At 39.1% G+C, this 13,502-nt stretch overlaps 1 protein-coding gene across 3 annotated transcripts in view; it reads left to right on the plus strand.

Annotated features, from left to right (window-relative positions):
• LOC149143759 (vacuolar protein sorting-associated protein 35B-like) overlaps nt 1-13,502 on the plus strand; it is a 223,208-nt gene that overhangs the window by 109,431 nt on the left and 100,275 nt on the right. The window contains exons 5-10 of one of the 3 annotated variants that reach the window (XM_089446795.1): nt 8,200-8,287; nt 8,473-8,574; nt 8,694-8,783; nt 8,890-9,012; nt 9,399-9,473; nt 9,581-9,640. In XM_089446795.1, coding sequence (XP_089302921.1) covers nt 8,200-8,287; nt 8,473-8,574; nt 8,694-8,783; nt 8,890-9,012; nt 9,399-9,473; nt 9,581-9,640 — 538 coding nt within the window. The remainder of the gene's footprint in view (nt 1-8,199; nt 8,288-8,472; nt 8,575-8,693; nt 8,784-8,889; nt 9,013-9,398; nt 9,474-9,580; nt 9,641-13,502) is intronic. The other 2 variants (XM_089446796.1, XM_089446797.1) reach the window with 2 other exon arrangements.

Genomic DNA, 13,502 nt, shown 5'->3' on the forward strand with positions numbered 1-13,502 from the left:
TGGGGAAAGATTGGCTATGGGGTTCATTTATGAGGCTATGGATCAAGCAAAGGAGCAAATAAAGAGGGCATACAAGGATAAAGTGGCCAAGTATGGGCCCATTTGGGCAATCATTGATGAAAGATGGAACAATCAACTCCATCGCCCTATACATGCAGCTGGGTATGTTTTGAACCCACAGTATCATTATAAAGCTAAGGCGACATGAGCTTTGAAGGGGGGGTTAGAGATGGATTGATTGACTGCATTGATCGCATGATCCCATTGGAGTGTGATCAGCTGGAGATACACTGACAGGCCACAACCTTCAGAAGTGCCTCAGGTACCTTTGGGAAGAACCTAGCAAAGATTGAAAGGGAAGCTGATGAGCCATGTAAACAAAAATTTCAATTTTCAAATTCTTAGTACTTATTTCGTTAAATCGTTTAAAATTTGAAAGTTGGATATAATTTGTAATTTTGTTGAGGTAACTCATTACACTCCTATGTTTTTTGCAGCACAATGGTGGGAGGCTTTTGGTAGCCATTGTTTTGAATTGCAGAGGTTTGCAATTTGTATTTTGAGTCAAACTTGCAGTGCTACTGGGTGTGAGTGCAATTGGTCTATCTTCGAGAGGATTCACACAAAGAAGAGAAACCGTTTGGATAAAAAAACGGTTAAATGATCTAGTCTATGTCGAATACAACCTCCAGCGCAGACCCAACCAATTGCTGAACAAAAGACCTGATTCAGATCCCATTGTGTTGGAAGACATTGATCCAACATCAGATTGGGGTAGTGGAGAGTCATCCACCAGAGTTTGATTCTGATGAGGATCTTGATTTGGATTTATAGGTGGAGGCAACACTCGAACATAATGTTCAGTTGAATGCAAATCCTGATCCACTTGTACTAGCCTTAGGGCCAGCCCCAAGTCCTCTAGTTGCAGGGGCTTCTTCTGTGGAGCCACGACAGAAGCGCATATCTCGTCTATCTCAGCTTGCAACTGCTCCACAGCCTGCTAGTGATACCACTTCTACAGTTGCAGTTGGAGATGATGATGAGGAGGAGGCATGGGGTCCCTTGTTTGACTCTGATCCAAAGGTTGATCCAGATGATCTTGGCGCCTCTAGCAGTAGCCACTAGCCAGTAGTACTGGTGACTGGTCACAATTTACTTTTGTTGTAGAGGCCATTTCTAGCCTCCTTGGTTATGTGTTTTTGTTTTGATCTCTATATCATCATCATGTATGTATTGGACAGTGCACTGGGTGCCATTTTGATATAATGGATATATGCATGAGCCTGCTTTGATCATATGTTGTCTTCTATCTATATTCTAATGCTGTGTGTTTGGAAACATGAATGAAAATCTTTAAAATTATGTTTTTTTATAAAAAAAAATATTTAATGTATTTTTTACAATGACCGAGTCATTGAAATCGAGCTGGTCGAGTCAATACCGGGTCGGAGTCAGAGTCGACCCTCCGCCAAGTTGGTGTCGGAGTCGGAGTTTTAAAACATTGACGACGACAACCAAGTCAAATTTCTCTAATTTACATCTACAAGCCCTTAAATAATATATAATTATGATTACAAGTTGGATAGATTACGAAATGACCCGCAAAGATAGCTAACTCAACGATAAAACATAAAGATAATCCTTAATTACCTCACACTTGTGAGTTAGAAACCCTCCAAGGGTGACGTCATCCTCCAAAAAGGTGCCTCTCTCATCAGAAGGTTCAATGGATGGCTCAAAGGGATGCATGTCATCCCAAATGTCAAATTTCCCCATCAAATCATGTCCAATCATCAGTCAAGGCTCCCTCATCAAAATGCCATCCTAAACAAGCTCATGTCATCAATCCAAACATCATGAAGGGGAGATCGTAGAGCTAGGACATGATGTCATCATGCGGAGTAGTCTATCATCGCCTCCAGAGTGGTCCAACGTCATCATCATCAGCAAATCTATTGAAAAAATGGCAACATCATTCAAGTAGGTGCAATGCCACATTGGGGCATCATGTCAATCTTTGGTGTACCTTAGCTCTCAAGGCAACGTCTTGGCTTTGGAGGGAAGCATTCAAGGTCCTAGAGGGAGAGAAGAATATCATCAATTGTGTGAAAGTCAATGCTGCTCAATAAGTGCTCAACGCTTTAGGTCAATGTGCGCAGTGGAATCATCAAGTGGGGCGGGGCATCCTTTGTGAAGTGCTGGAGAAGCATCATGCAATCCCTAGAGAAGCAATGATCTTACACATAGAGAATCAAGTGAGATCAACATCACAGGTGCAAGAGCTGTAAGAGTATCAGAGTGTGCCAAATTCAATGCATCAAAGTACTTGACATAGGCATCTTCTTCAAATGTTTATCTAGCTAATGATTTGTAAACAAGTTACCTTGCTTAGATAAGGGAGGGTTATCGCAAAGCTCTATTAGGTGTTTCCAACCTTAATGGGAGGAATAGTTCTTGGGTTGAGCAATCAACCAGGTGTAAGTGGACAATGACATGGTATGGGGTTTATTTCATGGAGAGGGCTATTGTCTTGTATCAGACTATGAAGTCCACAACATCCTTGAGTATTATAATGCGAAGAGGGAGCAATCGTGGGGGTCTGTATCACCCCTTTTCTTGGCCTATTTCTCCCACCCATCTTGTGCACCTTTTTCTTTATTCATTTACATATATAGCTTGGATGGTTTCTTTATTACAATCCATGCCCTTGTAAATAAATAAAATCCCATAAATGAATCACCATCGACCACATGGTGCATATCAACAATTGGCTCACATATCTTTATATTTCAGTGCTTTCTTTATGCTGTTGCCTATAATGAATTCTTCAACAAACTTCCCTTCGTGTTCTCTTGAAACATGAGATCTCATCCACCCATGGTTGAAAATAAAAAATCTTGGACTTGTCTTTTCATCAGCTACTCTTTTAAAAGTGATGTATTATGTGAAAAATCTATTGTCGGAAGGCCTCAATATTTGTTTAGATGCATGTTTCTTGTAGGAATCCTATGTGAGGTGATGGTTGATTATGAAGTTGGCAAATATTTTCACCCTACAAATTACCTTGTTAACCCATGGAAGTTTTGCTAAATCAATTAACAATAAATCAAGGCAGTGAGCAGCACAAGGAGAGCAATAAACTTTTCTGTATTTTTCCAGGATCAACTTTCCGGTCCCCACAAATTCTCTGGCGTTATCATTGACAACTTGTACCGCATTTTCTTCCTTAACCCCAATAATGGCTTCGTCTGTGACACATATCTGACCATCCATTAGTTAAAATTGTACAGCCTGTGACTTTCCATGTCTCTTTAGTGGAGGCCGATCTGCCTGTCACCCTTTCGTTTGATCTCCCGAGCAGGGTGATCCTGAAAGTTTCATAAGTAGAGGTACATAACCCTTCCCAAAAGCAACATCCTTCTTAGATTATTTAAATATTAAGGGCTCGTTGCTGTATTGAATGGGATCGCACACACATAAAAGAAATCTACAGTATGATCATCAACTTATTGTTTTTGTACCAATTTCCAGAGAGTTTAGTGTTCCTGCGCTGCTAGATTTTGCTGGGTTTGATGAACCCACATCAATGCTGAAAGCAAAGAAGTAATGGTGGCTGAAGTATTGACCCTAGTAATATCTGCTAGAATCTTCTGCTTTTCTCTTCTCTTTTTTTCCTCATCTGCTTCTAAAATTTTGTACTCTTTTTCAAGTTTCACTCAGGCTTCTGGAGGCAAATATGGGTATCCTTTAACACCAAATCCTCATGCATTACTGATAGAAAGCAGATGGTACATGGCTTGGGTTAAGGACCCAGTAAAGTTGTGGGCACACAAATTGCATTTCAGCTTATTATTGGGATGTCTCTGCACACATTTCCATGCCTCAGAAATTGATTTTGGAGGTGCTGTAGTGAGGTTTTCTGTTTTCTGAATGGATTGATTTTTGTGATAAAACAATTTAGTTGTGTGCACTGGTGCAGTCACATAAGTAGGACCCAACACTAGGATGCCAAAAATCTCGACCTGGAGACTGAAAGTTGATCTGGAACTTAAGAATTTGAAGTCTGTTTGTGGTTGAGAGTTCATGGGTGGCACTTGCAACTGCAAGACTGGGTCAGTGTACATTAGTACAAACAGTAATGTAATCAGCAAAGTAGAACATACAGATAGAACTTGATAACACCACGAGGCCATAAAATCCCTACCTGAATGAGGGAAGTTGACCTGAAAGTTTGGAAGTTGAAATCTGTCCGTGGTTGAGAGTTGAGTGGCACTTGCAACTGCAAGCCTGGGTCACTGCACATTAGTACAAACAGTAATGTAATCGGCAAAGAGTTATAATCCTATAGAAACGAGTCTGACAGAAAGACCATGAATTTGAAATAATATCTAATTACAGTAAATTCTAGGGTTATCAAATGGGTTGTTCTGAGATGAGATATGCAGTTGGTAAGCACTGTATGCGGGGCAGACTGTAGATGTTCCAGAGACTGTACAGATCGAGCTCTGATAGGGTTTGGCTTTGTTGAGAGAGTGGCATTGAGCCTGTGGCCTGTAACAGAGGTTGAACTGGTAAAGATTTGCTGTAGTGTGTAGCAGAGTTTGAGTCATGAGAGAGGTTGAACCATTGAGGAGAGGTCTCTCATGGTGGTGGGAAAGGAAATACGAGTTGAGTAGGTTAGACTTAGATTTAGGCTAATTTTTTGGTTTGATTTTTTTCTTTTTTTAATAGAATGAATATCTTTCATATGTGGTGCAACTCAAATGTAAAATTTGATGACCCATCATAGTTGATTTGCCTTTAAAATTTCCCAAATATCTAAGTTGCACTGAAACGGATACGGGGTTTGAAACGGATACGACAAATTTTCAAAAAATCTGGATACAATACCGCAGGAAACGGCACACACACACACACACACACACATATATATATATATATATATATAAACAAAATAAGAATTTCATATTTCTTTTCATATTTTAGAATCTAGACTATATCTAAAGAATAAAAATAGGCAGTGCAGTCTTATCGTTAGCAACTGATATAACATGCTCTAGAAGAATGGATTTTCAAATATTCTCCTAAGAAAGCAAAGAATATTCAGTATAAAATGTCATTTTGAAGAGGACCCACCATTGCCTTGCCAAGGTTAAAATGTTGTGTTTATGCAGGCAATGAGTTATTTGGCAGGAAATGTGACTCTTTAGGTAGCCACTGCAGTCTCTTTTTTTATTACAGAATTCCCATATTATTGGCAAATGTTTTAACATGTTCCTAAAAGTGTGTGTTTTCAGTTTTTCGGCTAGGCCAAGAAGGCAAGGTTCAGGTTAAAATACCATCATGTAGAAGTCACACCATTGCTTGAAACTTGAAAGTTGAATCTAAGCACTTCCATTTTGGTGACTCTAATGAGGGAATAATTATTTATTTTATTCAATTAGCCAACAAGACTGTAGAGAGCTCTTTCCTTCAGTGCAACCCTTATTCTACAATTTACTTAACAGTAAATGTCATATGGTCAAAATCAACATATTTGTAGGACGTGGATTGTAGGATAAATTTTCAGAAAATGGAAAGTCCCTTGTTCCAAGTCGATGTGAAGAATTTTATCTCAGGACAGGGAAGGAATGCTTTAGTGGACTGAATCATTGATATAACTGATCAAGGTTTTGTTGTACGATTTTCAACTACAAATCTTTAGAGATTGGATGGCACATTGTTTTTGCTGAATATGCTTTCTAATGAAATATGTTATTATCTACATGTTGTTCAATAGAGGCCCGAGGGTTTAGAGATTAGCATTCAAAATGGACTTCCGATATCGCCATGCCAAAAATTAAAATGAGCCTTGAACAGTGAACACTTACACTATTCCGCTCGGCTGTCGGGATCGGCTCAGTCTCCCACAGTGACTGAGTGACACATTCGGTTGAGGGCTCCAAAGTCCACACTACTCGCTTGTGGGCTGAGGGCTCGACGACTCTCTCACAATGTCAAGATTCATAGTTGCTCGCGGGCTGAGGGCTCGGCGGCTTGCTCACAATGTCAAGACTCTCAGTTGCTCGCGGGTCGGGTCACTCCACAGCGGTTTTTTAAGATTCGGTCGGCTCGCAACCGATTTGGCTGAGTTGGTCCGAGTCAAGGCCTCACCGGGTCGACTCGGCCAGTGAACCGGTTTGGCTGGCCGGGTTAGATGACAGTGGCCTGTGAACTAAAAAACAATGATTTTTTATTTTATTTTTTTGCTTTTGGGGGACTCCAAAGTTTTCACTATGATACTTTAATGGTCTTTTGTCCCTAAATAAGTTTATCTCGTTTGATCTTGAGAGGTTTGTTTAGGTGGTATTACATATGTACTAGAGATTCCTTAAGGGACAACTTCATTCTTCTTCAAAACCTTCTAATACGTTCTTTTCCCCTTTCTTAAAGCAAACCTAACTTTGTGGCCCCAACCTTGGCCCTTCAAAGATGAGCATTAAGCCTTGAGTTGATTCCACATGATGCTACACCCCTTGATGAGCCTCCAAATGCTAAAGCACTAAACTTAAAAGTTTGGATGTTGGACTATTTGATGATATGCCCAAATGCACTAAAGATGCCCCCTGGCTGGTCTTGACCCTGTTTTGGTGGATGGTGCCTTCTTCCAAAGCACATTTGAGGATGGTTATCATTGTGATGACTTAGGAAGGCTAGCACACACCTCTTTGATGCCAATGCTTACCCTTAGGGGTGCCATGTCACTCACATGCTTGAAAAGGGTGACATAGGGTCTCTCCTAGATGACATCATGGTGGAGGATGCACCTTTTGAAGATGTACACATGCACTTTGGGACTTTCTTGGAGTGAGGAACACTCTTGGACCCTTGTATTAGTTTCTAGCCTCCTTGGTTATGTGTTTTTGTTTTGATTTCTATATCATCATCATGTATGTATTGGACAGTGCACTGATTGCCATTTTGATATGATGGATATATTCATGAGCGTACTTTGATCATAGATTGTCTTCTATCTATATTCTAATGTTGTATGTTTGGAAACATGAATGAAAATCTTTAAAATTATGTTTTTTATAAAAAAAATAAATATTTAATGTATGTTTTACAACGACCGAGTCATTGAAATCGAGCTGACCGAGTTGATACGGAGTTGGAGTCGGAGTCGACCCTCGGCCGAGTCGGAGTTTTAAAACATTGCTCCACAGTCAGTCCAAAATGATAAACACAAATGAAAATGATGGCTCCAGGAAAATGACAAATGCCGACTAGGTAAAGGTTATAAAATGTGAAAACGGCTTCATAAAAAAACACAACGAAAATCAAATATCAAATGTGAAAACCGTTCTCAACGGTCATTGTAAAATCCCAATACGTTCTTGTTTTGGCCGGATCAGTTTCGGTAAAATCTGAAACGTATTAAAAATTATCGGAAACGGATGCTTTTTACGAAAAACGCCATAAAAACGTCTTCAGATTTCAACTCTCTGTTTCCGAAATTCTGAAATGCTAACAATATGTTTTTGTGCCGTTTTTTATGCGTTTTGTACCAGTTTCTGGATCTGAAACGCCGAATGGCGTTTTGGGGAGGATAGCCCGGTATTTCCGGTAACTTAGCCAAATATTAACAAATTTCAATGCCTTTTTCAAATTTGCCCACTTTTGAACTTCATTGTTGAGATTTGGCGAATCATGGGATTTGGGATGCATGGGGAAAGTATACACTAGGAATGAAGTTATGATGAAGTACAGATTGAAAAGTTGGGATTAGATGGGTGATAGTTCAACATTTCTATTTTTATTGTGCTTTGATTTGTTTGCCCTTACACTCTGGGATTGATGCTGGAAAACTCTACTGGTAGTGGAACTTGTAGTATTTACGATTTAGTGCTTCAATGTTCTCCTCCAGACTCTATTGTTCTTTTTAAATTTGAAATGATTCATTTTATGCTGGGATGCCACATTGTTTATTTCATGTTTGATAAATTGTGACACTGTTTTTTCCCACGGCCTTTAGTTCCATTTTGATTATTTCTTTTATGAACTACCAAACCGTTCAATAAATCCACGTGAAGATTAATATCATTTTTGGACCTCAAGCATTATTTTTTGAAGCTGGTCTGTAAGATGCTCCATTTGTTTGATTTTTTGTGTTCCGATGTCTATTTTATGTCTGGATGATGAAAATAATTTATTTTGCAGTGATGGGGGGACTGTAATGGACGCAGTGGAGTTTGTACTTCAGAATTTCACAGAGATGAATAAACTGTGGGTCCGAATGCAGCATCAGGTATGTTGCTGCATCCCATTGCTCATCTTGTAGTTCTGTAGTCATGTCCATGCACATCGGGGTCTTGCTTGCATGTGTCATAGCCTGTAGGAGTGTAAGAGGTCATGCCAGCATGAGGTTGTGTTCTTAACACTACGTGTGCTCATGCAGGCAGTATTATGATTATGAGTCATTGATAAGGTTAGGTGATGCTGAGTGCCAGGCTCCCAATTGGACTGTCTGGTCTGCAGGGACCTGCGAGGGAGAAAGAGAAACGGGAGAAGGAAAGGAGCGAGCTTCGTGATCTTGTAAGATCAATTGTGATTGCATTTGAGTGAAGCTGTCTCTTCTATAAATTTGTAAGTTTGTCATTTTTTGTTTAGCAATACATTTGATAATTGCATTTATAAGCCCCTTGTTCCCTCAGGTAGGGAAAAACTTACATGTCCTTAGCCAGATAGAGGGGGTGGACCTTGAAATGTACAAAGATATTGTGCTTCCCAGAGTCTTGGAGCAGGTATTCTATAAGTGCATTTTATGATTTTATGAATAAGAAGTACAATTTAATACTTTTTTTAAAGTGTTATGGTAGAGGTGTAATACCAATCCTGTTTTTATGTCAGGTTGTTAACTGCAAAGATGAGCTTGCACAGTACTATCTTATGGACTGTATCATCCAAGTATTTCCAGATGATTACCATTTGCAAACTCTGGAAACACTCCTCGGTGCTTGCCCTCAGCTTCAGGTATGTGAAAAATCACAGATGTGCATGCTAATATATCAAGCACATGTTAATGCTCTTGAAATTTCCAAAATTATCTGTACTTTTTCATACATTGGATCAGTACCATATATATATGGTGTATTAGTACTCCAGATTTAATCATTAATATCAATGTACCTGAGGCATTCAAATTTCAAACTTTAGTAAGGTTTCAATGATTTTGTTTTCGATGCTGTGTATTTGCAATGTAAATATTTTAACATGCTTAATGCCACTATTTTTCACCCTACAACTACTGATGCAATGTTAGCATACTGTTGGTTATATTTACTTGTTTGTATTTGATTCATGAGTGCTTCTTGCAAATAATTATCTTCCTTTTTATTGATTGGTCAATTTGTTTGCAGCCAACTGTTGATATAAAAACAGTGATGTCTCAATTGATGGAACGTCTCTCAAATTATGCATCTTTAAGTCCGGAGGTAAGTATGATTCTTCTTTTAATGCGATGTACTTGTTCCTTTATATGAATGTCAGACTAAACAACTCGAATGAATCTTTTCTAAGCATGCAACATGGTTATATGCAGGTTATGCCAGAATTTTTGCAAGTAGAAGCTTTTACCAAGTTGAGCAGTGCCATTGTTAAGGTAGGTGGTCCTGATGGATAACACTTTATTTTTATTTATTTTTTAATATGAACTTTGTATTTTTATAATATTCCATAACTTGGAAGAGATTGATATAGAATTGGTGTAACTGTCTTTTGAAAAGCCATTGAATGTGGATTCCTTCAATTGGATGGATGTAGTATGTTATAAAATTTGCATTGTGGACTTGTGCTGCATTTGACATTCTCATTTTTTGAGTATCTATTTTTCATACTATTATTATTTTGTTTTTTGTTTTTTGTTTTTTTTTTTAAATGAACCGGATTGGGGGCATCGGTAACTGGGCAGAATCTCAGCTGCATGACTTAGGGTTAATCCTCTGGGCTGCCACTATAACCGCCAATTTTTACACTTGAAGTCCATAATCACACACTGGGGTTAATCAAGGGATTTGAACCGAGGTGGATGGCATTAATGCTGTTAGCTCCAGCCACTCAGTCTGCCCTTGATGGGCTTTTACAATATTATTATTTCCTTTAATTTATATCATTTATTTTGTTCACAAGTTAATTGTTAGCTTAGTATCTCCTTAGAGGCAGACTCAAAGTCTAAAGATAACCTTATTGTTAAAATTGGCAACTAGGGCCAAACTCCATGTGGGTCTTTTTATTTATGGCAGCTGATATTTTTCTTGGATTCCTTTCATCGAGAGGTGTAGAATTGATCTAAAGATCATCCGATTCCGACATGTATCCATGGAGATATGAATTTATTTGTGTTATGCGACAATTCGTCAAGGTCGGCCAGCAACCAAATTGCTCCCATCTATCCAAAACGTTTTACTATAAAAAGAGGTGCCTTGCAAGTCATTTGGCACACACCTCTTGTGATCTCTTCCTTTCCACTTGTCTTTAGGTTTTGGTGGGAGGAGAGATCTTAAGATGATACGCTGCCCTAAGAGGAGATGCCCTAGACGCTGTCATGGGAAAGAAGGATCTACGCAGCCCTAAAGAAGATGCCCTAGCTCCTAACGCTGGCATGGAGATGAAGGCCTAACACAGTTATGAAGATAGGCTTCTAACGCTGCCCTAATAAAGCCCTAACGCTGCCCTAACAAAGAACCTAATACGCTGTCCTAGGCCGCAGTCATTGAGGGAGTGTATGCAGCAAGAGGAGGCACTTAACGCAGTCATGAAGGAGGCTTCCATACGCTGTCAAAGGGAGCCTCTATATGCTGTCAAAGGAAGCCACATAAAAGCCCTAGCCGCAGTCCTCCATACACAGCTAGACACAGTCAAAGAGAGCATAAATGAACTCCTAATCTGCAGTAAGAAAGAGACTCATACACAGTCCTCAAAGATGTGATTTAGGTGCTGTTCAAGCAAGGAGAATTAGCACATCTTAGCCGCAGTCCTATAGCCTAAACTGCAGGTCAAGAGGTGACCTCTATCCACAGTGAAGAGTGATTCAAGAAACCCTTATTCGCTGTAATAAGGTGTCTCAAGCATGCTGTCTCAATCTCTGATCTCAGATGGACAGTGGAAGAGGTTAGTTTGAATGTAACTTTGAATAGACAGTAGCAGCACTATCTTTGGATGTAATCACAGGAAAGATAAGGGATAGCGGAGTTCTGTTTAGGACTAATATCAGTCAACATAAGCTCGGATTCATCTCTGATCTCATACAGTGATAAGCGGATAAACTGCAGTGAGATGTTTGGTGTACAATACGTTGTCTCACAGTCAACGAGTTCGGATGGCTTGTAGTGGACAAGTATTTCGTCATGTGGGAACTCGGATTACAGTGATAAGAATTTCGGTGCTGCTACAGTGGTCACATTTTGGTGACACTTGTTTGAAAGGGCTGACAGCAGAGTTAAGTTCTTATGATGCTTGGAGGCTGGTTGATAAAGGACTGGAGGTCTATCTTGTTGCTAGGCTAGGCCACAGGCCATAGCCAGCAACAAGGTTATTCTCAGGATTGCCTATCAGATGGACAGAGCTACTGTCATGAGTTAATATTACTATGTTGAGGATTAGTCAGCTAACAGGGATGCAGCATGGTGCAGCACAGTGATGATCAATGTTACCAGACTCGGAATCGGCAATAAATCGGCGAGGCAAAAGAGCGAAGAGTTTTAATCGGATCGGGAAAAAATCGGCAAAAATTCGTTGAATTAATTAAATAAAAATATACACATATATTGAATTAAAAAAACCATTTTTCATTAATATTGGGTAAAGGCATGTCCAAACAATGCATAATATCAATAGATGTCCAAAATATCATGAATAAATAAGTATCTCATATATGTTATGAGTCCAAACATGATCCAAAGCACTGAGTCTTGAGTCCTTAGAAGCATATGCTTCTAAAAGTTTACAAAAAACTGCATACTATTCAGAAAAAAATCAGCAATTAAGAGTCTAGGACTCTTAAGAGTGAGAACTAGAAGCGATTCCTTCCACTCCTCTTGCTTGACTCTCAAAGTTCTCCAAGTCATGAAGGCTTAAAAGAGGAGGCTCATCTAATTGAACCGAGTCTGCCGCATTTGTAGCTTGCAAATCTATCTGTTCAAGGTCGATTGGTGAATGATCCGTACCTCTCATTATCATGAGACATTGAAATGTGAATTAAAGTTTCACTTTGAAGTTTGAAGTTTGAACTTTAAAGTACGAACTAGATTATGAAACCTTCAAATTCAAGCTCTCGAATCTCACCTTGTATTTGTTTGTTGCGAAGTCGTAGATTGTAATGGACAAATACAAGGTCATTCAAGCGTTTTTGTGTCAATCGGTTGCGCTTCTTAAAATGTATTTTCTCAAACATGCTCCAGTTGCGTTCACAACCTGAAACATTGCATGCTTGGTTTAAGATTCGAATGGCAAATCTCTTCAAACCTGGCGTATCACTACCAAAGTTTTGCCACCAAAGACCTAGCAAGTGGTAAGGGTTTGTGAGTAGAAGACTAGAAGTACTAAATTAGTAAATAGTAAAAATTTAAAAAGAAAAGAAAATTTAATAAAACATTTAACATACAAAATAAAGTTTAAACAAATTTAATGAATTGATGAAGCCTTCAAGCTGGGTACCTGGCAACATCTTAGACCTTTGTCTTATAGCACTGGTATAGGCAAACAATTTAGATGGTGCCCTATAATCTTGTAGTTGGGAAAAGACACGACGTTGTTGTTCTGGATCAGGGAAGCACCTTTCCACGCATGTCATAAGTCCTCTGCCAACCTCCCCATCTTCATTAAATTTGCTCTTATCATAAAAATATTGTGGGTTTAAGAAGTACCCAACAGCATGTAAGGGGGAATGCAATTGCCTATCCCAACGTGCATCTATAATGTCCCAAAGAGGCATATACTTTGTCTCATCATCCCCGTATCTTCTTTTGATGGCCTCCTTTGCGAGATCCATCGCCTCATAAATGTAACCCATAGCGGGTTTGTCACCATCAACCATCCTGAAAGTTCAAGCATTCAAATTTAAAGAAATATGAAACATTGTAAATAAAAAGAAGCTTGAAATGAAATTTAAAAAATGAAAAAGTTAAAAGACTTGAAGTACCTGAGAACTCTAACAAGGGACTCCCTCACAGCAATAATCTCTTCGGCATCTTTCCAGAAACCATCATTAAACACAAGTGCAGCAATTTCGATGCCTTCAGGGGTCTTGGAATGGTTAGATCCCATCCACTTAGGTCCCAAGAACATCCTCTTCAGATTTATCTTTTGCTCAACCACAAATTGCAAAGATATGAAATTTGTTGCAAATCTAGTCACTGCAGGTCGAACAATTTCTTTACCTTCAGTGTATATTCTCATAGTGTTTAGGACAATAGTGTGGTTGTATAGGTATTTGGTTATGGATTTTGCCTTCTCCACAACCTCAT

Source organism: Pinus tabuliformis, chromosome X, assembly GCF_031772625.1.
Source record: "Pinus tabuliformis cultivar Carrire ecotype Pingquan chromosome X, CPIR1, whole genome shotgun sequence".
In the NCBI taxonomy this organism is placed as follows: Eukaryota; Viridiplantae; Streptophyta; class Pinopsida; order Pinales; family Pinaceae; genus Pinus; species Pinus tabuliformis.